Here is a 27,243-nt window from a genome sequence, read left to right as displayed (position 1 = left end):
ACAGACAAGAAAACGTAGCCACCTAGTAATGCTAACTTGTAGGCTATAGAGATAAGTGAACCCAGTCTTTTGAATTAAGCACATATTAAAAGCCACTTCTACTAGTATTTCACAAGTAGATTATACACAGATCAACCAAATCAAATTCAGAAAATAAGGAATTGAGAAAATTTTGCCTAGATGAGAATCATTCTTCCCAATCCAGTACTTGCTTATGAAAACAGATTTTCATTTCTCTGTAAACATTTTTTAATATCTTGGAGTTGTTTATCTACTTTTCTCCAGTGCCAGAGAGTAATTCAGAGCCCAAGGATAGTAAACCTGCCTGGCCCTCAGAACTACTTCTGATATGCTTTCTTCTACCACCAACCTGTTTTTAAACATTAACAACACATATTTCAAAGACATGCAGCATAGAAGCCTCATCATAGTAATAATATTTGAAAGGTACCAATTAAAAATAGCATTAAAAACATAAGAGAATCATTTGCATTTTGAAGTTCTCAGTGAAGTGAATGATTTTTTTTTCTGTAAAAACGCTGTTGTTGTAAAAACAACATTAAAAAGGGAGGTTAAAAACATAATAAATGGAGAAAAGAAATCAGAATTTTTAATATAAGTGTATGTATCCTATCCAACCAGTGGTTAATATGAGTTAGAAGTTTTATGCTGTAATTATACAATGTCCTTAAACTTTTACTCTTTAGGTTCTAGAAGTTAATTATTCAAATTTTATAGCAAAAAGTATTTGAATTTCTTATTTGAAGAATACACACACACACACACACACACACACACACACACACATATATATATATCCTTGAGAATTTCAGTTTTGAGATTTTTAAGACTTCAAATCCATTGAAGAATATTTATTTTCCTAGATATGGTCCCATTATACCAGCCATTCCAATACACCATCCTTCTCTGTTCACCTGTCTCTCTTTGTCAAGTAAGAGAATCGAACGCTGCTTCTTTAGATATAAGCATTTATCCTAATATACATAACTTGGCAATATAACTTTCTGACAATATACTATGTGGGAGCCAAGCACCACATTGGCCCCAGTGATTTTTGCCTGTGGGCACTCATACCATTGCACAGTCTCTTCCAACATTGAGTAGGGATGAACTGTGTGACCAAAAGGATTTTGCAGAAATGGCAGTGTGTGATTTGCAGGTGTAGGTTATAAAGGGCATTGTGACTTCTGTCTTGCTCTTTCTTGGATCACTCAGTCTGGAGACACCAGGTGTCATGTTCTGAGGACAAACCGGCATTAACTTGACAGCTGAATGAGTGAGACATCTTGCCAATGGCTCCTCAACCCCAGAAAAAATTTCAGATGTCTGCAATCACAGCCAACATTTTCATAGCAACCTCAGATATACCCTACATCAGAACCACCCACCTAAGCCATCCCCAAATTCCTGACCTACAGAAACTGTGTAAGGTGAGTTATTATTCTTTAAACCTCTTACTTTACTATGCAGCCATAGATGACTATTACAAAATATGACAAGTATCATTTCATCTTATAAACATATTTAATTTTCTTATTCTAATTTTGTTAAATTTGTAGCCCACCAGGCTCCTCTGTCCATGCATTCTCCTGGCAAGAATACTAGATTAGGTTGCCATTTCCTTCTCCACGGTATCTTCCTGACCCAGGGATCGAATTCTGGTCTCCTGCATTGCAGGCAGATTCTTTACCAACTGAGCTATAGGGAAGTCCCAAAATCTGAAGAAGAAGAAAATGGCAATCCACTCCAGTACCCTTGCCTAGAAAATTCTACGGATAGAGGACTCTGGTGGGCTATTGTCCATGGGGTAGCAAAGAGTACGATGCAACTGAACGACTAACACACACAAAATTTTGTCAAATTAAAACTACTTAAAAATTAAATTACTTATTAATTTTTAAAGTTGCTCAAAAGCCATCCAGCTTTAATAAAATTTTTATTATAAATGTTTATTTCTTCATAATTAAGGAATTATTTCAAAATCAAAATATCAGCATTATTCATTCCTTTAAGCAATATACAGCAGAAAATATGCTATGTGACAGACACTCATGTACAGAGATGAATAAGAGAGTTTCTTCCTTGAATAAGTTTAAGTTTCTGAATGAGATGGACAAGTAAACAGATACTAATAACACAATGTGTTAGCTGCTGATAATGCAAGTGCCCATAAGGGACTAAGAAAAGGAAAGCATGGCACAGCGAATTTTTCCTAGGAAATCCGGAAACGTTTAGCAAAAAAGGGATGAATCCATCCTTCAAGAAAAGAGGAATGAATCTCTTACTAGTGATATTAAAATGTATACAGTACTTTGTGATAAACCAGGTTCTGTTCTAAACACTCCACAAATAAATTCATTTATAATGATTTCCTTAATAATCTTATTGTCTAGGAACTTATATTATCCCCACTGTTTAGATGATGAAACAGAAGCAAAGAAATTCTAAGCAACTTTTCTCACATCACAACAGCTAGAAAGTTCCAAGATCAGGCTTAATATTAATAACAGTGAGGAAATCCAGTACCAGAGTAATCATTCTCAGCCTCTTTCGTACACTTTCTGCTATACTGGATCGTGGAATGGGGAAAGGAGTGGAGGCGGGGAGGAGTGAGACAGCATGTTTTCCTAGGCAAAGAAAACAGGTGAGAGCCGTGGGAGGTCAAACGGGGCACGTGAGCGGAATCACAAGATGAAAATAAAGGGCTAAGCCAAGGACTTGAATTTCATGCCAGGGAATCTGTACTTGGCAAAAATACATGATGAAATGTGTGTTTTATGAAGATACCTTAAGGGCAATGTTAAACGGGAGAGACTGGATGAGGCAGGCAAGAAGAAAGTGCACTAGCACCCTTGAAAGACAATCAAGGTCTAAAGCGTAGTAATGGAGACCGTGGCCATGCGAGGAGGAAGCAAATTTATGAGGGGTGTGAAGGTTGGCTGGCATACAGTATGGTGATTGATCAGGTGCCCAGCAGATTGAAAAGATGACTTCCAGTTTCTTTTTGCAGGGAATGGAGAGATGGTTAAATCATTAATAAACACAGAGAACTGGAGGAAGAGTCTTTGCAAAGAAGATGTACTTAATAAGCACTTCTCGAAAGAAGAAAGAGGTTATTTTTTGCCAATCAAATGTAATACCAGTAACAGAGGCATTATCCATAGTTCCTCATTGCAATAGTCCAAGGAAGCTCTACTGTGGACTATAAGTGTATCTTGCATTCAAATAATCTAACCTGAAAGTCTAATTACATGTAGCTGCTCATTTTATCAAGTAATTAAGGACAAATTCAATAGTAATTTCTTTAGTACACTTATTAAAATATTAACTTTACAAATATTAGATTTACATTCAATTCTAAAATACATCTACTGTAAAAATTGAAGAACTATATTTTATGACCATATTTGGTTCTAAAATTTGAATGAATGAAATTCTAAAAAAGAATGGATGAAATATCACAGTCAATTAGGCTCAAGGGAAATGAAATCTCCTAGAGGAATGTAACCAACTGATTTTCATTTAAAATTCTAGGTCATACTTTATATTATTCACATTTTAACAGTATATTCTCTTAAGAGCTTGCCTTACACAAAGTATCAAAACAACTGCCTATTTAAAGCAGATGCTTATGGCTCTATATAAACAGCCCTTTTGCTTTGGTTGACATCATGGGACTTGTCTCTCTGTTTTATGATGCGCATGCTCACTTTAGCCCAGCTACAATGCTATGGGGGCAGAGTCAACTCATTCACACCTCCATGTCAATAAATCCAAGCATATATTTTTATGATTTCCCCTTACTCCTACTAGCTTAGTCATTTTACTTAGTTAATTTTTTTTTACTTAGTCATTTTACTTAGTTAAATGACTAAGTCATTTTACTTAGTCATTTTCTGGCACATATAGTAGATACTTGATGATAATAACTGTTGAATAAGCAAAACACCATAATGAGAAATAGAGGATCTCTTAGTGTATAGAATGCAACTTAACAGTTTCTGCATTCTACTGATTCCATTCCTACTAAAGAAAGAACAGGTGGGTTGGGGGGTGCTCAGTGCAAATATGAACGAGCACATTAAGGGGTTGATGAAATGTTTTTGCTTATGATACAAAGGCATCAGCATAAACTCATTCATCAATTCATTTAATACTTAGAGAGCACCTGACTGATTCCTTCCCTCAAGGAACTCAGTCAATAGAGCATAGCAGATGTGGAAATAAACAAATATAATTTGAAAAATACAAAAAGACCTTGAACAAAGAGATGAACAGCATACTCAGATATTGAATAGGCCACAGTGAAAATCTAAATTTCGTTACTTGTGATATTCGTGCATGCGTATGTGCTCAGTCACTTTAGTCGTGTCTGACTCTATGCGATCCCCTGACTATAGCCAGCCAGGTGCCTCTGTCCATGGGATTCTCCAGGCGAGAGTACTGGAGTAGGTTGCCACGCACTCCTACAGATGATCTTCCCAACCCAGGGATTGAACCCATGTCTCCTACATTGGCAGGTGGGTTCTTTACTATTAGCACCACCTGGGAAGCTCTGTGCTATACCTATTTCACTTCAAATTATAAAAACACATGGCTGGTCATAGTATCTCATTACAAATAATTAGAAAACTCAAAATAGGGTATTTTAGTGGGAGGAGCAAGGGCTTCTCAGGTGGCTCAGTAGTAAAGAATTCACCTGCCAATGCAGAAGACATAGGAGATGTGGGTGCAATCCCTGGTTGGGAAAATCCCCTGGAGGAGGGCATGGCAACCCACTCCACTACTTTTGCTGGTCCATGGGGTGGACTGAGTATGCTGAGTGACCGAGTGACTGGGTGTGCATGCAATGGGAGGAGCAAAGAGAATACCTGCGAAGGAAGCTTGGAACCAGATGGTGAGGGGACTTACACAATTTTCCATTTATCCAAAAGTGCTTTATTTGGTTTGGTTTAGTTTTATGTTACTCCTTACACTTTACTCCTTTATAAAGGAGTACTAACCAAGTATAAGATCTACAAATTATCCTTTATTATTGGTTGATAAAATCCCTATTCCGAAACCAAATATCCATCACCACCATGCTTCGGAATCATTATCCTCATGGGACTACAGTATTCAGCTTTTGATCAGCTCTTCAAATAAGACTGCATTTGAGATCTATGAGGAAAATAGACAAAGAAAAGAAGGAAAGGTGAAGATGGGAACTGGCCTCAGTGGCCTTCAAGCATGTTTGTAGTAGGATGCTTTATTTGTGGGGCAAAGAGAAACAAAACTCCAGCTGGAGAAAACACTGCTTCTTTTCACGTAAGAGCCAAACTTCACAGACCTTACCTGATAAGTTTTTGTAATCCACTAAGTCAAACATAACAACGGCCACAGCTGACCATGTGATGATGAGAGCGATGACCAGAAGCCAGGCTGCTGGGGAGCTGAATGTTGTCACTATGTCCTCTGTGACTGTCCTCTTCAGCACTTTTCCAGGTGACTTGGGCACAGATCCATTCTTGCTGTCTATCACAGTTGTGGTTGTAGATGCATTTCCTAATTAAACATTTGAGAAAGGAGAATTACAGTTTAGAATTTCACATCAAATATTGATGACAAAAAACCCTCACAAAACACAGACCATATAAGTATATATAGCTCTTTTACTGCACTTTCTATGGCAGAATACACCTCCTTAGTGGTAGGGCCAAACTCCCTGTCCATTACCACATTTTTACTTCCTCAGCATTTACCCTCCACTCTGATACCCATAGGCCCTCATAATCGGCATTCCTAGTCTCCTAAGTTCCATAAATACTGCCATCCGGGCCACAAACTTTGTCATCACCTTCAATCATTTTTACATCTCCCTTACCACTGCCTTTATCCACTACCATCAAGGGCAATGGCTTTTTTGGTCAAGTTGCTTTTTAATACCTTTTTCATTTCTTTAGGTTCATATGTCAGGTCTAAATGCAAGCAAAATATCTCCTCTGGGAGAAAAACAAAATCAGGGATAAAATAGTTCAAATGGATGAAAGTCCTTTTGGATATCCTGGTTTAACAGCATAATTGACCCTCTATTGATGTCATTCATTTTTATTTGTGAAAGAGGCACAGAAGATCTAAGAGATTAATGTTGGAAAATCTTATTATATCCAAAAACTTTTTATACTTGCTCTTAAAAGTCTACACATTTATGACTGAAAATTCAAAAATATAAAAAATAGCAAAATAAATAGATAATTATGTGGATTCTTTATTAAACAATAGTTGATTTGTGTTCTCAGCACCTCAAAACAACTGTTGACATATTGTTCTAATTATACCTACTTTTCAGCACATGCAAATAAATACATAAACATGTTTTATTTGTTCCTGACAAGTCATCATCATACTCTCCATTATTTTTTTACTAGGCGATATATAATAAACATGTTTTCTTGCTGCATGTATTCCATGAAACACCACGTAAGTGGCTACATGCATGTCATTCTGTGGCTATGCATCACTTGGTCAAACAGCATTCTATCCTGGAACATGGCACAAGTTTTCTCAGCACTTATTAATGATTTTTCTGTTAGGAGAATTTTCTGAACATAGAATTTCTGGGTAAATAAAATAATTACTTTTATATCTTTTGAGAATATATGCATATATTTGAAAGTCTATTTTAGAAAATTGTATATGCCAGTGGTCTGTTTCCTTATCCTTGACAACCCTGGGTATTACCAGTGTTCAAAATATGTGTAATCACATAGTAGGATAATTTAACTTCATTGGCAATTCTTTGATTATTAGAGATAAGCTTTTTATATGTTTATTCTTCATTTATATTTCTTATCTTGTGACTTTTTTGTTCATTTTTCTAGAAAGCTCCTTTTGGTGGTTTATTAAATTGTGTTCATATGTACATATATATAATGTATATGTAAGTATTTTGTTTAATATATATGTATATGTACATATATAGGTTTCCCTGGTGACTCAGTGGTAAATAATTCAATGCAGGAGACATAGACTCAACCCCTGGGTCAGGAAGATCCCCTGGAGGAGAGCATGGCAACTCCCTCTAGTAATCTTGCCTGGACGATCCAATGGACAGAGGAGCCTGACTGGCTTTAGTCCATAGGGTCGCAAAAGAGTGGGACACGATTTCATGATTAAAGCAACAACAAATGTACATATACATATATGCATGTGTCTATACTTATATGTACTTACATGTATGCAGGCATGTATACATGCATGTTTAAAAATAAATACACACTTATAGGATAGTACTACTTTAAATCTTTAAACTTACGTTACAATTTTTTTCCTTCAACTGTTTACCTTTTCTTTTTAATGATATTTTTATGTATAAACATTTAAAAATTTTGTAACTCATGTTTCTCCTGTAAAGTTGCTGCCTTTGCATGCCCAGAAAGTTGCCCCTCAGTGTAGAGCAGGCATATATGATTATATCGATAAACTTTACTCATAGAAAGTTATCTCAAGAGGAAACATAGAGATAATTTGAAATAAATACATCATGTTTTATTTAAGAACAATTGAAGACCAACCAGAAATTACACAAATGTGAATGAAGTAAATGCCTAAGTACTAAGGAGAAAAAACACTTCTAACAATCCAAATATTTTTGCCAACATCACAGCTTAACAACATATTTCATATACTTTAAATATGAGCTACACTGTCTGTAACAATTAAAGAATTACATATCAGGAAATTGAAAATTTTGATTAATCATATTTCAATATGCATAGGAAAATATTTTCAATTTTATCTCTAAATTATATTCCCAATTTCTTTTTTTAAAAAGCAAATTTTCAAGCTTCTTTGACATTAAAATTTTTTTTAAGTTTTTTTTTCCATTCCTAACCAGAAACTTTTTTGACATTTTTCACAAAATAAACTTCACCTAGATGGAATTACTCTTAGAATAATCTTCATTATTATCATCATTACACTGACCACCATTTCCACAGCTAGGATTATAACCACTAATGTCCTTAAAAGGAAGGCCTAAAAGTGCAAGATTAACCTTGGAAGCAAAGGTTGAGGGCCTAACTCCTAAATAAATGCAGACATTTATTTCCACTTCATAAGCATATACATTAGGCTAAGACACTTTCAACGGACCAGAAAAAAAAAAAGAATGTTATAATTCCCTCACTGTCTTTTCTAATCAATATATTTTTTTAATATAGGAAAAAAGGAACATGTATTTTAATTGATTCATATTAATGGATGCTGTTTTACCCTATTAACAAAATTAAGAGAGATGATCAATAAAAATAGTCACTTTTGTTATAGTACAAAAATAATGAGTGTAACTGAATTCTTTAAAAGTACAAAAATAAAGCTTGAACCCTCATACAGATGTGTACACCAGATACTTAAAGTATAAATCCAGTTCATAAGACAATTAGTTGACGGAAGAAATGAAAATACCACATGCAAAATTAAGTATTCTAGTTAATAAAGTTTTACCCTTTTGTTTCTTTACCCATAAAATGGTAATTACCTCCCCTATATATTAAAAAAAAATAAAATAAATGACATAAAATCTAGAGTGACTAGGGGAAAGAAAATCAAACACATTCAAGTGTATACATACATTGAAAGTGAAAGTGAAGTCGCTCAGTTGTGTCCGACTCTTTGGGACCCGTGGACTGTAGCCCACCAGGCTTAAGAATACTGGAGTGGGTTGCCATTTCTTTCTCCAGGGCATCTTCCCAACCCAGGGATCGACCTCAGGTCTCTTGCATTGCAGTCAGACGCTTTAACCTCTGAGCCACCAGGGAAGCCCATACATATATTAGTAGGCATTAATAACAAACACTTGGAGAAAGAAAGGGCAATCCAGGATTCTTGCCTGGGAAATCCCATGGACAGAGGAGTCTGGTGGACTCCAGTCCATGGGGTTACAAATAGTAGGACATGACTTAGCGACTAAATAACAATAATAAACAGACATAACTAGCGCAACTATTTTGAGATGACACTGGTAAATCTAGGCATACATTTTTAAGAGTAAAAAGCTGATGAGAAACATCAGCAGTAAAAACATTTAATTAAAATTTTAAAACAACTTTAGGTATAAATTAACAATAGTAACAATGAATCTCCTTCTCTGAAAAACTATGTGAATACATATCTCAAACTCAAGAACTCAATTTAGTTGAAATGATACCAAGATGGAAAAATAACTTTAAAAAACAGATTTCACAGACTGTACTTGAGATGGTGTTCAAAGAAGAAAAAATTAGAAAGAGCTCATATCATATCCTCTCATTGATTTTGGTGCCAAATTCCCATCACTTTTAAATGGCAGTTCTGAAAATGGATGAATGTTAGAAGTGCTTTGAAATGCGATTTAAGACTCAAGTGGGGCTACAAGTGAATCAAATCTTTGGAATAATGATTTTCTGGAGAATAAGTGAATTGTAAGTGTTTAGGAGAGGCCCACCTGAAAGCTGATATGTTGCTAATCTCCCAATTTTTAACCTCAGAAGGCTTTCTACTACAGCTACATAAAGAACATGGGAAGAATTGCTTTTGCTCTTCAGATTCACTTCAGTGAACTGTGTATTAGAGAGTATTTCTGCAGACAATGTAGTACACAGCTGCTTGGTAGCTTGAAACTGAATGAATAACTTACTGAAATTTGATACAAAATTAGTTGAACCCTGGTCACAGTTTTAGAAGACAGAAAATTTTAATATAGTAAGAATTTATACATTTTCTCCTTTTTATCAGAAAAAAATGAGAAACTATAAATTCAGGAAGTAATGCAAGTTTAGAGTTAAAATAGGACTTTTAAATGCTTTAAGAACTGCTTTTAATGTATATTCTAAATATTATTTCACCTTACAGTACTGCCTAAACAATTATGGTATGATATTTTAAATAAATAAAAAATAAAGTTAACACTAAGCAATTTTTAAAATCTTTTTGATTTCTTTTATCTTCACATCTTCATAAGTTCTACTTAAGAATTAAGATTAAAAAGTGATGAAAACATATTCTGAGTATCCAACAACAAAACCATAAGCAATTTGAAAGTAATCTGAAGGTTATTTTGTTTAAGGAAAATTATGTGTTGCCTTTGTTACGGAAACACACTAGCTTGTACCTTTCAATTTCCATTCACATTTATTTACAGAAGCCACACACATGTACAGCCAAGAGGAATAAAATTGAGGGGAAATAAATTGCCTTCTCTGACAGCTGGTCAAGATAAATGAAAAGAACAGAGTGTGTAATCTGAGATTATTTAATGTTTGAGAAGCACTTTGAAGATGACAAGAGCTAGTTATTGATACGGCAGAAAAAAATGAGAGGTAAATATTACTGAGTAATTTGACATGGGTGATGCTTCTTGAAAGTTGGTGTCTCACAACTGAAGCAGAACAGTAAGGTAAATGACTATTTTCCATGACTACTTTTCCATTCCTTTCCTTTTTATTTCATACAAATTACTTTGATTGCCAGATAGCCAGAATCAGCTTCAAAGGAAGTGGGGCTCTGGCTGGAGGGCCAAGAGACTCTGCTCTATAAAATAAAATTAGGGGCTGTCTATGTAGTGGTTCCAAAGACCAGCTTCACAGACAGGTTATGCATTGAAGAATAAATCACAAGCCTTCTGAAAGAACTCACTTAACCTCCTCATGCCTTGTTAATCAGATGAGGAAACCGCCATGCACACTTGACCATTATTACTCCTCTGGGACAGTAGCAATGCACTTTTCCAGGATGCTCAAGAAAGACGCCCATACTCTAGAATGGTATAAATAAAATATTGCATATCCACTTTATAAAAGCATTAATTATGAATTCACATTTAATTGTGAGATGTGGTTTTTGGAAAATTCTAACACTAAATTTTTTCTTCAAAAATTAGAGAGCACAGAAGACAGGGGGAGTATATACTATCCAAGAAAAAAAATGTCATTTCAAAATTATATTAAGAATGTAATTCCCAATTACAAGAATGACCTTTACTATATTTTTCAGTGTTCCAGAAAACATGCACGTAAGTAACAATTTTGGAGAAACTCTATTGAAAAGATCCTTAAGCAAAGAAAGTTGAAGAGTAAAGATTTATACATTTTTTAACTTTTATATTTTATTAATCCTAGTGTTTGAAGAATGTCTATATGTATAAATCCAATCTTGAGTGCTCGCTTCGGCAGCACATATACTAAAATTGGAACGATACAGAGAAGATTAGCATGGCCCCTGTGCAAGGATGACAAAAAATAAATAAATAAATAAATCCAATCTTGATAACAAACATGGTTATCAAAGGGGAAATGTGTCAGGGAGTGATAAATCAGAAGCCTGGGATGGACACACACTATATATATAAAATAGATAACGAATAAGAGCCTATTATATAGCACTGGGTACTCCACTCAATATTCTGTGATGACCCTATATAAGAAAATAATCTAAAAAAGAAATTATATATGTATATATATGTATAACTGAATCATTTTGTTGTACACCTGAAATTAACACAACATTGTATTAATAAATCAACTATACTACAATGAAAATGTCTATGTATCATATGCATAGAGATCTGTAACATCTAAATCATGCTTCTTCTTATATATATAAATTGAATGAAAATGGATTTTTGAGGGCAAGAAAAATCATGACAATTCACAAAAACAATCTTTATCAAAATAATCCTAGATATTCTCATTGATATATATATATATGTGTGTGTAATATCAGTAAGCCATGAGTAGTAATTTAACATAATTTTTAGAAGAATGTAAATTCTAAGCACTTTAAAAGAAACTATGTATTCTTTCAAGGTAAAAACTGCTTTTGTCTTAAACCAGAAACTGACCCCCTGCCAATTTCAATGGAAGTCCTAAATTGCCATCTTTTCCCCCAGATCTGGGGCATGTGATTATTATAATATTTCAGAGGATGATTTGGCTACCTACACCACCTGGGAGATGGAGAGATACACACCTCTATTTTATATTATCTACCACTCCTTCCTACCTACCCACTGCCTCCACTCTTCCTGCAAGTGAATTTATTTTTCCAGGGCTGAGATTAGAAAATGAACCCTCCCTCAGCCATAGCAATGGGCCTTTAAGACAAGCCTGGCCATCAGAGTATTTCATCTTGCCCAGGACTGTGAAGGGATGAGGCAATCAGAAACCTCATTTTTCATGGAACTGATGGAGGACACTCTTTCTGCTGGGGTTGCCAAGCTGGTAGGATCTGCCAGTCGCTCTCTAGCCCACCAGTTGAAGTCTGCTGCTAGATGGAAACAGGCAGAGTCCAGACACTGCCATGTGGGTTCATGGTGCCAGCTATGTTTAGAGCCAGATTGATCGCTGGACTTTCCAGTTATATGAGAATATATAAACTCTTTTAATTTGGTTGAGTCCACATTACCAGTCATCAGGAATTCTGATTGATGGTTTTGCTTCTGCTAGGAATGTAAATAATTATTTTCCTTCATTTGTTTGTGTCATAAGGAGTGATGATCAGTCAGAATGATCTAAATATCTAGCTTTTCTTTTTTTCTTAAATCATTTCTGAAAGAAAACCTCAAATCTCACTCTTATTTTTTAAGTGGTTGTGCTATTATGGTCCTAAAGAAATGAGGTGTTCTGGTCAAGGTCAAATTTTAATATTAAAGTGTTCTTTCTAGGAAGAACTCCCTTGTGATCTGGGTGAGAGGCAGGATCTCTCTCCCTGGGCAGTGACCTCTCGCTGTGACCTGCTAGCTCACCTCCCCATACTCTTTACTGCCAGGTAATAGATGTCTCTTCTTGTATTGGCACCAGTAAGCCTATTTTTCCCCTACCTTTTGAACTTTTCTTTTTCGACACAGCAGTTCCTCTCCATTCAGAAAACCTGTTTTCTGACAAATAGCGAGTTGAATTTAAAGGTGAAAACCAATGATAAGTGCATAACTAGAATTCACTTTCTGAAAATGTACTGAACTTAAAATACATTGTTTTACCAATCTAAAGTGGGTAAGGATTTCTGATTAATTCCTTTTTTATTTCTATTTTTTTTTTAAATAGAAACTCCACTCTTTTTCTTTTAAATTCATTTATTTTAATTGGAAGCTAATTACTTTATAATATTGAGGCAATTTTTGCCATAAATCGACATGAATTGGCTATGGGTGCACATGTGTCCCCCCTATTCTGAACCCCTCTCCCACCTCCCTCCCCACCCCATCCCTCTGGGTTGTCTGAGAGCACTGGCTTTGACTGCTCTGCTTCATGCATCCAACTTGCACTGGTCATTTATTTTACATATGGTAATATACATGTTTCATGGCTATTCTCTCAAATCATCCCACCCTTGCCTTATCCCACAGAGTCCAAGAGTCTGTTCTTTACATCTGTGTCTCTTTTGCTGTCTTGCATATAGGGTCTTTGTTACTGTCTTTCTAAATTCAATATATATGCGTTAGTATACTGTATTGGTGTTTCTCTTTCTGACTTACTTCACTCTGTCTAATAGGCTCCAGTTTCATCCACCTCATTAGAACTGATTCAAATTCATTCTTTTTAATAACTGACTAATATTCCATTGTGTATATGTACCACAGCTTTCTTATCCATTCATCTGCTGATGGACATCTAGATTGCTCCCACATCCTAGTTATTGTAAACAGTGCTGCAATGAACATTGGGGTACATGTGTCTCTTTCAATTCTGGTGAAATTCCACTCTTCAAAGCCAAATTCTCTTTCAAAAATTGCCTCAAATCTCAACTCCATAATGATATTCCCCTGATCTTATTAAGTGAACACTACTGTTCTTATTTACAATTCTATAACATTTTTTATTAACACAATACATGGATGAAATTATCCCAACTCTTCTTTAGTTTTTCTTCTGTTTTCAGCAAAGTTCCAGGTTGGAAGCAAGTCATTTACCCTTTCATAGACCTTAGCACAGCACTTATTTTACACAGTGTGGCTGCAATAAATACTTATTTAGTATGAAAAAATTCATAAATTTTGCTAAAGAAAATCAACTAAAGAAAATGTCATGATAAATAGCATCTATTTCTACAGCTAGAATGATCTGCAGGATGCAATGAATTTATAAGAAATAAAAAAAAACTTAAAGTGGTCCATTTTCAAGGGTTTTTGGCTTTGAGCGGAAAAATTACTACCAGCCAAACTTGCCTAACAGCTTACTGATGTATGTAGTGTTTGTAAGGATTAGAAAACTGGAAAGTCTGGGCAAACAAAGGGAGGGTGGGATGCCTAGGATTTTCATGCGGGTTCATTCTATTGGTGAGTTCAAAACAGAAGAACAGGAATAGGGTTTCACGCAGATTCATTCTATGGATGAATGCAAAACCTAAGAATGGATAGGTGCACAGGAAAGGAGGAAACACGGAGGAGGGAGGGAATAAATCTAGGCAACATCCTAGAAGACTGTTCACCCCATAGTACTCAGCCAATGAGGAACTGGGGGAGGCAACTGCACGCTAGGAGACAAAATTGCTTGTTGTAACGACACTGGTTGTGCCTGCTCACCAGACACCCGATCTTGCAAGACCATCATTAAAGCCTTGCTTCCTACTGCACCTAGTGTCTTCAAGTCCATTCTCTGGGTTTGGGCCAGTGGGTTTTATTTCTGACAATTTTGATCCAGAAATAAATATAAACCAAAATATATTTTTATGACATGAGACAATGTTGAATTAAGATATATGTTTACTGATAGAAGTAAAAGCATGTCTATTCAGAAATTTTGCAGCATGCAGCAACATAGGTGGGGCTTGAAGAGTATTATTCTAAGTGAAATAATTCATACAGAGAAAGATAAATACTATATGATGTAAGTTATACACAAAATCTAAAAATACAACAAACTAATGAATATAACATAAAAGAAGATTTAAAGATATAGAGAACAAACTAGTGGTTACTAGTGGGGAGAGGGGGAGAGGAAATAAAAGGGTGGGAAGCACAAAGTACTGGGTGTAAGATAGGCTCCAAGTTGTTTTGTGCAATGCAAGGAAAATAGCCAATATTTTGTGAGGGTTGTAAATGGAAAGTAAAATTGTATAGAACAAAAAAAATTAAAGTTAAAAAAAATTGTTCAGGGTGCATTTCAAAAGAAGTGGCAAGTTTAGTTGGTCAAAATAATTAATTAAGGCTTCCACAGAGGAGGACACATGAGTGGGGCAGAGAAAAAGATGTTCAATTTCCTTGACTAAAAAAGCTTTTATTTACTAAATAATGACAATAATTAAGAAGAGACACTCCTTTCCAATGAGGCAATTAAAACATTATTAAGGTTGTTAAATCTCCAAAAGGTAAAACATCTGGGAGAGGTTTCTACAAGCAGATTAGGCAGAATAAGTGTGCAGATGACTAAAAGTGCTGAGGATCAAGTTACAAATACGTGACGGTGCATTTTCCTAGTCAGTTAGGGATCATCACACAATACCACAGGCTGGGTGCCTTAAACAACAGAAATTGCTTTTCTCATAGTTTTGGAGGCTGGAAGTCTTAAATCAGGGTGCCAGCCTGGTTAGTTTCTGGGGAGGACTCTCTTGCTGGCTTGCAGATTACGGCCTTCTCACTGGGTGCTCACATGGCAGAGAGAGCTCTGCAAGCTCTATACTGTCTCACTATATAAGGGAACTAATTTCATTATAAGGGCTCTACCTCTATGACTTAACCTAAATCTAATTACCTCCAAACACCTTATCTCCAAGTATCATCACACTGAGGAATAAATAGGGCTTCAACATGTGAACATGGGGGACACAATTCAGTCCATAGCCTGCAAGTTTCTGTTCGATTATTTAAAAATTACTCAAACAAATGTTAATATAATTAAGCTTAATAGACAAAGCTATTTTAATAGAGCTATATCTTTCATACTAAATTAAAGGAAATCAAGGCCATGGCCCCATACTACCAGTACATGCCCAAGTAACCCAAATCAAAATGTCAGTGGAAAAGCTTAGTGATGGAAATTAATCAACAAGAACCACGATGTGACTTTTTCATGGCAATGATTTTGAGAGATTCAGTCAGATTCATTTCAGGAAAATAAGCCATCCTGATTTCATGAGCCCAGAAATTCTTATGCAAGAAGATAAGTCATTTTGGTGTCTGATTTTCTCAGTTTGAAGTTTGAATACAGGATTGACAGAAAATCTCCCAAATTCTGTGGATTCAATTTTAGGCAAAGAAATATTAGACACTGGTTCCTAGCAAATATGATTTAAATAGAATAGACATAAGATCCATGAGCTATATTTAGTTCTTTTGAGAAATTAATCTTCTAGTATTTTATGTTTGGGTTGACATGTTTTCTTCCTGTGCCAAATATAATTGAAATGCTTTACCTAGCTCCGGAAATTTTCCTGCTAAAGAGCCCCACTGGCATTGAATTACAAACCCCTTGAAAGAGAAAAGGACTGAGTAATGAACCTACTATTTCAATTTGGGAAAAAATCCTAAATTCAATGCTTCAACATCACTAACTTTCCACAACTTGTTGACTCAAATGTGTGTTTTTTACTTTATTTTTCTTAAATTTTCATGGAAATCAACTCTTCTATAAGAATTAATCATCTCCAGCTGCTTTTACCTCAGAGGAGTCTGAATCCTACCAATGTGGTGTCACAATAGCTTTTATTTTCTTTCCATTAAGAGAGTGTAACAGTCCTCCCTGACCCAAAAGAGCACACAGCATATTTATACTTTTTTCATTTGAAGGTACTCTGTAATAATAATAATGACTTCAAGGAATGCTACTGCTTAAAACTATAGTCATATAAAAACGATTGGTTTTTCACACTGCATCACCTACTTTCAGGAAACTTAAGGAAATGCAAGAACTTTCAAGTTCTTTGAAGAAATGCAATACTTTCAAGTTTACTTCTCTGAGTGAATTTTTAGGCAATTGTTTCATGAATCAACCTGGTTTATTTTTGACATAGTTAATGTTAGTCACAGTCATGTCCGACTCTTTGTGACCTGTCGTCTGGCTCCTCTATCCATGGATTTCTCCAGGGAAGAATACTGAAGTAGGTAGCCATTCCCTTCTCCAGAGGATTGTCTTGACCCAGGGATCAGGTCTCCTGCATTGTGGGTGAATTCTTTATCATCTGAGCCACCAGGGAAGCCCTATTTTTGACATGGTGTTGCTTTAGTCTCTAAGTTGTGACTAACTCTTTTGACTCCATGGACTGTAGGCTGCCAAGCTTCTCTGTCCATGGGATTCTCTATGCAAGAATACTGGAGTGGGTTGCCATTTCCTTCTCCAAAGGATCCTCCCGACCCAGGGATTGAACCCGGGTCTCCTGCATTGCAGGCAGGTTCTTTACCGACGGGGCTATGATGGAAGTCCACATTTTTGACATACTTATATATAAATAAGGGCTTCCCAGGTGGCACTAGTGGTAAAGAACCTGCCTGCTAATGCAGGACACACAAAAGACACAGGTTCCATCCCCGGGTGGGGAAGATCCCCTGGAGGAGGACATGGCAACTCACTCCAGTATTTTTGCCTGGAGAATCCCACAGACAGAAGAGCCTGGTGGGCTACAGACCACAGGATCACAAAGAGTCAGACACAGCTGAAGCAACTAGGCTCACACCACACAAATATAAATAAAAGTAAACCTGTGTTTTCTATTTATAAGGAAATTTGTATCCACTGGTTGGAAAAGTAGTGATAATTCAATAGCATAAAACTTTCATATGTGCATGTATATGGTTAAGGATATTTTAGAGTATATAATCATTAAGTAGGGACATAACTGATTTTATTGAGTACCTCAGGGGCTTTTAAAATAAATAAAAATTACAATGATGTACCATTGTTTTCATGCATCTGTAATTATTAGTAATATAAACTGACACTGTCTATGGTCACTCCAGAATTAATGCTATTGCCATATTTGGATTAAAAGCAGACACAGATTTTTTTTTTAAGTTTTAATTGGAGTACAGTTGATTTAAAATGCATTAGTTTCTGCTGTACAGTGAACTGAATCAACTATACCTATACATATATCCACTCTTTTTTAGATTCTTTTTCCATACCAGTCACTACTAAGTATTGAGAAGCGTTTCCTACGCTATACAATAGGTCATTCTTAGCTATCGATTTTATATATTGTAGTGTCTATTGATCAACCCCAATCTCCCAGTTTCTCTCTCCCTCCTCCTTGTTCTTTCCCCCCTGGTAACCGTAAGTGTGTTTTCTACACCTGTGACTCTATTTCTGTTTTGTAAATAAGTTCGTCACCAGGCTCCTCTATTCACAGAATTCTCCAGGCAAGAATACTGGAGTAGGTCCATTTTCTTCTCCAGGGGATCTTCCCAACCCAGGGATTGAACCCGGGTCTCCTGCATTGCAGGCAGGTTCTTCACCATTTGAACCACTAGGGAATCCCAAAAATACCCTTCTGTTTCTGCATGGTTTCAAATGGGGGAAACTTTCCCATGTTAGGGGAATGTCATAACCACTACACCATGGAAACCAAGTAAATAAGTTCTCTTGTACCATTTCTTTAGATTCTATATATAAGTGATATCATATGATATTTGGCTTTTCCCCTTTGACTTACTTTATTCAGCATGACAATCTCTAGGTCCATTCACATTGCTACAAATTATCTTATTTCCTTCTTTATGGCTGACTAATAGCCCACTATATACATGTACCATTTTCTTTATTCATTTTCTCTGTTTAGAATTTTTTAATATTGAGTGAAGTAAAATACTTAAATTTTGTGAGAAAAAAAATGTGTGCTTAGAATTGGACACCATTATAATACGATATTGTATTTTGTTTAACTTGAACCCAAATCTTCATTAAGCTATTTGATAGGTTTAGAACCAATCAGAATAACCTAGCCCAAACTGTCATCTTTCTGAACTGAGTCCATATACCCCATGAAGAAAAACACATATTATGAATAAAATACAGTCTGAAAAATTTATTAGAGAGCGAAGATTTGCTGTGGATTTTTTAAAAAAATCATCCACTCTATAGGGAAAAAATCAGCTTCCTGTGCTTTTCAAAGGACTTTCAAATGAGCTTGAAGCTCTTTTATGTATTTCTGAAAGGAACATTAAGGTATCCATGCCCATATTTGAAAAATGCAAGCAATTAGGTAAACACAAACAATACTTTATACAAATCTTCTAGGGAACTTATAGGGTTTTAGAAACAGCTGATTAAGCTGCACATATGATATGAAAGGAAACGGAAACAGAGGCGTTAAAGAGAACCAGTTGAAGAGTTAAAGACTCTTTGGAGTCTTTTCTGAAGACTACTCATTATCAGAGCTTTCAAGTATTATGTATCGCTTAGTCTCTAACATTTCACTCTCTGAATCATTTGTCCAAATAGACTTAAAATTGATCTTAAATTGTATGGAAGGAGGATGCCACTCATTGGCAACTAATAAAAAGACTTTTTCTCTTTGCAATTAAAATTCTGATACAAAAAATATGAGAAAGCAAAGAGATAAACAAAATGATGAATGGATTAACTTTTTCCTTTTAGCCCCTTCACACCTATCTACATTTCAGTTTTTATCGAGCAGAAGAGCAGTCATTTTACTCTGTATTCTGAAGATAAAATTATATCCTCAGCACCTCAAGGAGTAAGAAATAAATGGAAAACTAGGCCATTATTCTCTAAGAATCTACTTGGTATTTACTGTTGGGTGGGCTTCCCAGGTGGTACTAGTGGTAAAGAATCTGCCTGCCATTGTAGGAGATTAAGAGACGCAGGTTTGATTCCTGGGTCAGGAAGATCCCCTGGAGGAGGCCATGGCAACACACTCCAGTACTCTTGATTAGAGAATCCCATGGACAGAGGAGCCTGGAAGGCTACAGTCCCCAGGGTCACAAAGACCTGGACAGGACTGAAGCAGCTTAGCATGCACACACAGACTTGACTTTGGTATTCATGTTAAGGACTGGGAGAGAAGGGCCACTTTCCTCAGAGTTAATCCAGGGTTACCACAATGTGTTGGGTCTGTCAGTATTATACAGAATGGTGAAATTCCCTAACCTATCATTTGAAAAGCTTATCTGAATAGGATTTTACTATTGACAGACCCATATTTCTGACATTAGATCACTCAGAGCAGTTATTTCTATGGATTGAGCATTTTTATAGGCTTTATTTGACTAAGTTTATCCAACCATTGCAGCTGCATTAGTATTACCAAGGCATAGCAAATTCGGTAAAATGAGCTTTATAAAATTGTGGTTGCCCCATAGCATGTGTTTTTAGAAACTACTAAGCAGCTTTAGCTGGAGGAACATAGCTCCACCGTTGTGCTCTACAAGATTCTTGCCATCCAATGTCTCTCTCCATCTTAGAGGAGAAGAGAAATGAGAAACAATTTAGGGATCATTTTTCTTGCATAAAAATCACTTTCCCTTGTAATGTTATAACAAAAGGGGAAATGCATTAAATATTCAAATATGAATATTAAGCCCTTTGATTCAGTATTAGAGGAGGTTCTTCAAAGATGGCATCAAATCTTTTCTGCATCTTAGTTCTGCGGAAATGTGCCTCCTATAAAAGACTCCAGAGATTGTAAAAAGAATCAGATCATAAAAAAAATTTTGCTAAGGCAACTTTCATAAGAAAATCGTAACTGTTAACACTCTAGTCCTAAAACTGATCATAATTATGTTGCTTTAGGCTTATAAAGCATCTCTGCTCCAGGGAAATGAAAGACAACCACACAAGCCAGATTTTCTGGGTGTGTGCGTGTGTGTGTGTGTGTGTGTGTGTGTGTGTGTGTGTGTGTGTTATTTCCCGGAATAAAACTCAGTCATTTCAGAAGCCACAGTGACTCATAAAGAGCATTTGGCTTCCAAAGGTAACTGAAATTATTCAAGTAATTACTTCTGGAAATAATGCTCTTGATTACTTTCTCTCTGTTAGAGAAATGTTAAATTAAAAAAACAAATATATGTATGTGTGTGTATTTAAACATTTGTATGCACAGCTAAACACAAACATAGTAGGTTAGGCAGACATATGCCATCAACATATTTTAATGAAATGATAGACTATCAAAACCCAAGGTAATTACAATAAGGCCACTACTTGTCCAAATTATTCATTTTTCACTAAATTGAAATACTAGATCCTTTGAACCAAATGTCTTTGCCATTCAGTCGCCAAGTCATATCCGACTGTTTGTGATCCCGTGAACCACAGTAAGCAAGACTTCCCTGTCCATCACTGTCTCCCAGAGTTTGCTCAAACAGGTCCATGGAGTCAGTGATGCCATCCAACCATCTCATCCTCTGTTGCCCCCTTCTCCTCCTCCTTTCATTCCTTCCCAGCATCAAGTCTTTGTCAGTGAGTCAGCTCTTCACATCAAGTAGCCAAAGTTATTGGAGCTTCAGCTTCAGCATCAGTCCTTCCAGTAAATATTCAGGGATGATTTCCTTTAGGAATGACTGGTTTGATCTCCTAGCTGTCCAAGGGATTCTCAAGAGTCTTCTCCAGGCACCACAGTTCAAAAGCATCATTTCTTCAGCACTCAGCCTTCTTTATGGTCCAACTCTCAAATCTGTACACGATTACTGGAAAGACCATAGCCCTGACTATGCAGAACTTTGTTGGCAAAGTGATATCTCTGCTTTTAAATATGCTCTCTAGGTTTGTGATATCTTTTCTTCCAAGAAGCATCTTTTAATTTTGTGGCTGCAGTCACCAACTACTGTGATTTTGGAGTCCAAGAAAATGAAAATAAAATCTGCCACTTTCCCCATCTAATTGCCATGAAGTGATGGGACCAGATGCCATGATCTTAGTTTTAGAATGTTGAGTTTTAAGCCTACTTTAAGTTGAAGCCTAGCTTGAAGAATTTTGAGCACTATCTTGCTAGCATGTGAAATGAGTACAATTGTATGGTAGTTTGAACATTCTTTGGCATTGCCTTTCTTTTAGATTGGAGTGAAAATTGACCTTTTCCAGTGCTGTGGCCACTGCTGAGCTTTCCAAATTTGCTGGCATTTTGAGTGAAGCACTTTAACTAGATATTTAGCAGTTAAATAATTCTATTCCTTTTCCTTTAATCCATAAACTTTAATGCAAATAAAGATGACACATTTTACTTTTAGCCAAAGGAATCAACATTTATGGGTGTTTCAGATAAAAATTTATTATAGGTTATAGCCTTTGTTTAATTTAATTATAACATCATAAAAAGCTTAATTGTAGCTAAGTTAAAATATTTACAGTAAAAATGTTTCTTCAAAGAATGCTTCTTTCACTAATCCAAGAAAAAGAAAAAAAATTTTAATAATTAAAAAATGCCTAAAGCATAAACACAATTATGCAGAGTAAAATCCTGGCTATAATATTTGCTGATTGATCCTAAGAAAATTTACTCAACAAAATCCACTGGATTGGCCAAAAAGCTTATTTGAGGTTTTCATAAGGTTGAAAAGAAAAATAACAAACTAACTTATTGGCCAACCCAATACTAGCCTCAATACTTACACTACAGGAAATCCTTTTAGGTTAAGAAACAATTTAAAATTCATAATGTGAAATGTCAAAAAGTCAATCTGAACTTTTTTTAGTTATTTAGATAACATATCTTTCATATTTAAAAAAGAAACAAACTTTTCAATTTATCTGTCAATCCTAAGGAATTCTCAGTTGCCAAATGATCAAATTTCATTCTCTAACAAGACGGACTAATAATTGCGAAGCCTAAAACAAACAAGCTAGAAAAATAAGTCTAGAATATGATACCAGCCCAAAATATGCCTCTGTAATATAGAAACAATGTTAAGGTAAACAGTCTGTGAGAACCATAATTCCTCATTCATAAAAAAGACAATTTTTGAATCCATTGCCTCCACAGTACTACAAAAATGTTTAGAGCAGAATAGAAACATTCCCTGGTGTCCTACAAATTGATTCTCATGAAATTGAAATTGAAAATAATCTATAAAATTTGTCCTGATTATGTAATGCAGAACATTTTAATGAAATCATTTATTAATTTATTCTACTGTTCATTTGTACTTCTCACAGACCTTATGAATAGAAGTTTTTTTCTTTAAAAAATACTCATTATTGAGGTGACACTTAAGAGATAGAATTTTATTATTTTTCATATGGCCCTTTCTATAGTCATGCATGCCTCAGATTCTATGATCTATAAAGTCACTGGTGAATGGGACAAAATCAATTGGTTCTGCAATGGATCCACATGAAAGACTGAATAGCTGTTAAGTGGATTTTCCATAAATAGATTTACAAACCTAAATGAGAAACTAAAAAGCACTCAGATATTCTTTTAGTCTTCTTTTAAAGACGGCTTTGGTTCTTCTGACGGGAGAGAGTAATTAGAAAGGATTTGTCAGGTCATATTTTTTTAAAAAGACAAAGAATATGCCACAGGTCAACAGCAGAAGACTGGGATGGAGCAGTGACTAAGGGACCTCGTGGGCGTCACTGCACCTACCTACAAGTCTCTGAAAATGTAAGTCAAGTCCCACCCCTACAATGATCAAGACCAGCTGAGGGTGAAAAAGTGATACTCTTCAAGGAAAACCACAGTGCTCAGCAAGTGCCATGGAAGGAATGTGACCAACAGCAAAGTCCTAAGTGCATTAAAAGGGTTTTCAAGCGGATGACAGAAAACCAACAGGTCATATTACTGTTATCTCTACCCTTGAGGCTCTGTTATCTACCAAGACCTAACCCTAACATTGACAAAAGGCATGAGCACAAAGAATTGCACACACCGAGTCTCAGGCAACCCCGGCTACCATCACTCAGCCCTTCCGTCTATATGCTCTGTGCGTGCTAGGTCACTTCAGTCGTGTCCGACTCTTTGTGACCCTATGGACTGTAGCCCACCAGGTTCCTCTGTCCACAGGATTCTCCAGTCAAGAATCCTGGAGTGGGTTGCCATGCCCTCCTCCAGGGGATCCAGGGATTGAACCTGTGTCTCTTATGTCTCCTGCATTGGCAAGTGGGTTTTTTACCATTAGCACCATCTGGGAAGCCCTTTATATACTCTGGCCAACTCCAAATTTCCGTGATTCCTGGGATACACTGTGTCCTCTTTCTTTTCTGTGCATATAAGTCGTCTGCAGCCTAAGACCGAAATGACTTCATCCAGTTGTCCCTCTTACCTCTTACTCTCTCTTCAGGACTCAGTTTTATTGGAAAACAAACACACTCATTTGTTTATGACTTGTCTTTTGTCTATTTCTATGATTTCCTGCTAAGGTACATAATAGAGTAGTTGCAACCTAGATCATTTGTCCCACCACATCTAAAGTACTTACCGTTTGGCCCTTTATAGAAAAAGTTTGCCAATCCCTGCTCTTGGAGGAGAGTAACAGATAAAGTAAGAACTTAAAAATATATATTAAGTGGTTACTTCCCTGGTGGTCCAATGGTTAAGAATCCGCCTGCCAATGTGGGGGACACAGGTTCGAACCCTGATCTGGGGAGATGCCACATGCCTCAGGGCAACTAAGTCCACGTACTACAACTACTGAAGTGGCAGACTCTTGAGCCTGTGCTCCGCAACAAGAGAAGGCACTGCACCGCAACTCAAGAGTAGTCTCCACTCGCCAGAATTAAAGAAAGACTGCGTGCAGCAACAAAGAACCAGCAGAGCCAAAAATAAATAAATAAAATTTAAAATATTTGTGTGTGTGTGTATATTAAGTGGTTTTAAAATCAGGAAATACTTTAAGCTAACATTTAAAAAGACTAATGAGGTATAGGGGAGGCGTATGACACAGTGACAGAAAAGTAGGGTTTAGTACTGGGTTTGAGGTTTGAATCCTGGCTTTTCTCTTTACTACTATCTCTACCCTAGTGTTCATGTATAAAACCGAGATCATTAAAATCCTCAGAAGACTGTCAAGAAGAATAAATTTTTTAGCACAGTGTCAGGCACAATAGCTTTCTCCTTTCCCTCTATTACTAACCTCCCCTACCTTAATGTATTGCTGATAATAGTGATAAACATGCTTCCATAAAAATATGGCTTCTTAAAACGTCTTAGGAGGAAAATTACTTTAGCTCCATCCATTCATTCTTTTAGCTCTGTACATGGTATTCTGAAGTACAAAGGTTAAACTGCTTTTTCATGTATATAATAATTGGGGTTATATAACTGAGAATGTAAGCCCTGGAGGCTCCGAGGTTCATCTCTTTAAAGAGACTTTACATTGCAAAGTATACAACTGATGTTCAACTCATTCATAACTACCATTAAAATAAGGCCAACAGATGTAAACAACTCAGAATGTATTTCTCCAACCAGTGTTCAGAATGCATAATGGGTAAAATCATGCATTTTCATTCATATGAAAAACTCATAATGTTTTTAATGCATTTGCTGCCAATTACAAAAAGCACAGTACTGCAGTTTTTGATAATCTCTGCCACAATTTGGTGCTATTCTTTATTCTAAACAGGCATTAGGTCCCGAAGGATTTTTTCATAAGGTGGTTATTTGGAGCACAAATGTATTTCCCCATTTTAATTAAAGCATGTTATGAAGTTTGGTTATGGTCTCAGTATGCCCATCAAAACCTTTCTAATATTATGCAGCTGAATTGTTATACAAATAAAACCGTAGACATCCTCATGCTTTTTAATATGTTTGTATATTATCTACATGAGGAATGGGCGCAAGTCTTAGTCAGCTTAAGCCTCAGATCTTTCTAAAGTCTTATATATAAACCTCCAGGGTGACTTAAAAATGTCTCTTTTTAATGCTTTCAGACCACCTGCTCCATGCATTTATCTAAGACCTAGAGAACTATCCAGGTGGCTCTGTGGAAAAGAATCTGCCTGCCAATGCGGGAGCCTCGGGAGATGTGGGTTCAACCCCTGGGTTGAGAAGATCCCCTGGAGCATGAAATGGCAACCTGTTCTAGCATTCCTGCCTGACAAATTCCAAGGACAGAGGAGCCTGGCAGGCTACACTGGGTCACAAAGAGCTGGACACAACAGAGCACATAAGCACATGTTATACTGCAGGTGCCTGTGGGTCTCCAGTTAGAACGTAAGCTCCCTGAAGCTTCTCACCCTCATCTGTCTACTTTTGGTTAGGTGGAGATATACACGCAGAGATGGGAAGAAAATTCAGAGCTTTGTGTTAAAAATATTACCAACTCATAGTGAAGAAGATGGCTGAGGAAAAGAGAGCAACTACCATCACATTCACAGATAATTACAAGTGTTGTTGGGAAGTGTTCCTAAGTACAGAACTAACTCTAGTGCCCCCCCTCTTTTTTTGCTTTCTAAACATAAACTCTGGAGAGCAGACTTTTTAGTGGTATCTATTGGATACCACTTACTGAAATTCAACTTACCAGTTGAATAACTCAACACAACTGAAACTTTCCAAATGTGAAAATATTTTTTTAAAAACTGTGCTACATCCGCTTGATTCCTTACCCTTTCCTAAGTCTCTCTTACTAACCATACTTGACAAGTTTATTTGCATTAGGATACAAGACAGGCCAAGAAAGACTATCTGAAGTATAGCATAACCAAATTTGAGGTGATACATATTAAGTATTTGCATATAGATTTTTAATAAAGATCTTAGTGCAAAAATTATGTATTTCCTAGATGTATAGTGGAGACAGAATTCTCATTTTATAAATAAGAAAAAATGCCATTGGCACTCTGACTTCTAAGGACCAAAACTGATTAGCTCTTTAAGAACGACATAATGCTTTGTTATATCACCACTGACACCTTTTGCTCACCCAAGCGTGATATATACCTAGCCACCGGGATTTAAGAGTAAGGTTGCAGTCCTTTCTGTACCTTAGAAAGCAGGTTTCATCATGGTAGGCACTATGTCTCTTCAACACTAAATCAAGTGTAAGAGAATCCAATGGTGGTCTTGGTCAGGGCTCCAGATACTCTAAATGACTCATTTGTACTAAACAAAAGAACCGTCCTTTCTAAGCCTTCACAGTGGCTACACCAGAGCTCACGGCATGCTGAAGAGAGAACATGCTAGATTTATACTGTGAAAGGAAAATCAAAATGGAGTTGGTACTGGTAAGAGAGCTCCCTAGAAATGAGCCAGGAGGCTGTTGAGAAAGGGTGTGACTTACGCACATCTTAGCCTAGATGGAATCTAAACATTGTCCACTTACAGTCTTAAAGTAGGCATCTAGAACATCTGCCCAGTGTTCCAGATACTCAT

The 27,243-nt window shown here is 36.3% G+C and overlaps 1 protein-coding gene and 1 non-coding gene across 2 annotated transcripts in view; one reads left to right on the top strand and one right to left on the bottom strand.

Annotated features, from left to right (window-relative positions):
• The window catches only part of LOC122422595 (triadin-like), a 196,773-nt gene that overhangs the window by 134,590 nt on the left and 34,940 nt on the right, over nucleotides 1-27,243 (bottom strand). Inside the window, exon 2 of the mRNA XM_043439032.1 lies at nucleotides 5,356-5,565. Coding sequence (XP_043294967.1) covers nucleotides 5,356-5,565 — 210 coding nt within the window. The remainder of the gene's footprint in view (nucleotides 1-5,355; nucleotides 5,566-27,243) is intronic.
• Nucleotides 11,195-11,303, top strand: LOC122422974. The gene has a single exon (XR_006264058.1). It is a non-coding gene; the product is annotated as a U6 spliceosomal RNA (small nuclear RNA).

The sequence above is a fragment of the Cervus canadensis genome, chromosome 20 (genome assembly GCF_019320065.1).
Source record: "Cervus canadensis isolate Bull #8, Minnesota chromosome 20, ASM1932006v1, whole genome shotgun sequence".
In the NCBI taxonomy this organism is placed as follows: domain Eukaryota; kingdom Metazoa; phylum Chordata; class Mammalia; order Artiodactyla; family Cervidae; genus Cervus; species Cervus canadensis.
Note: the sequence above shows the minus strand (reverse complement) of the source record. Positions and strands in the feature narration are given on the sequence as shown.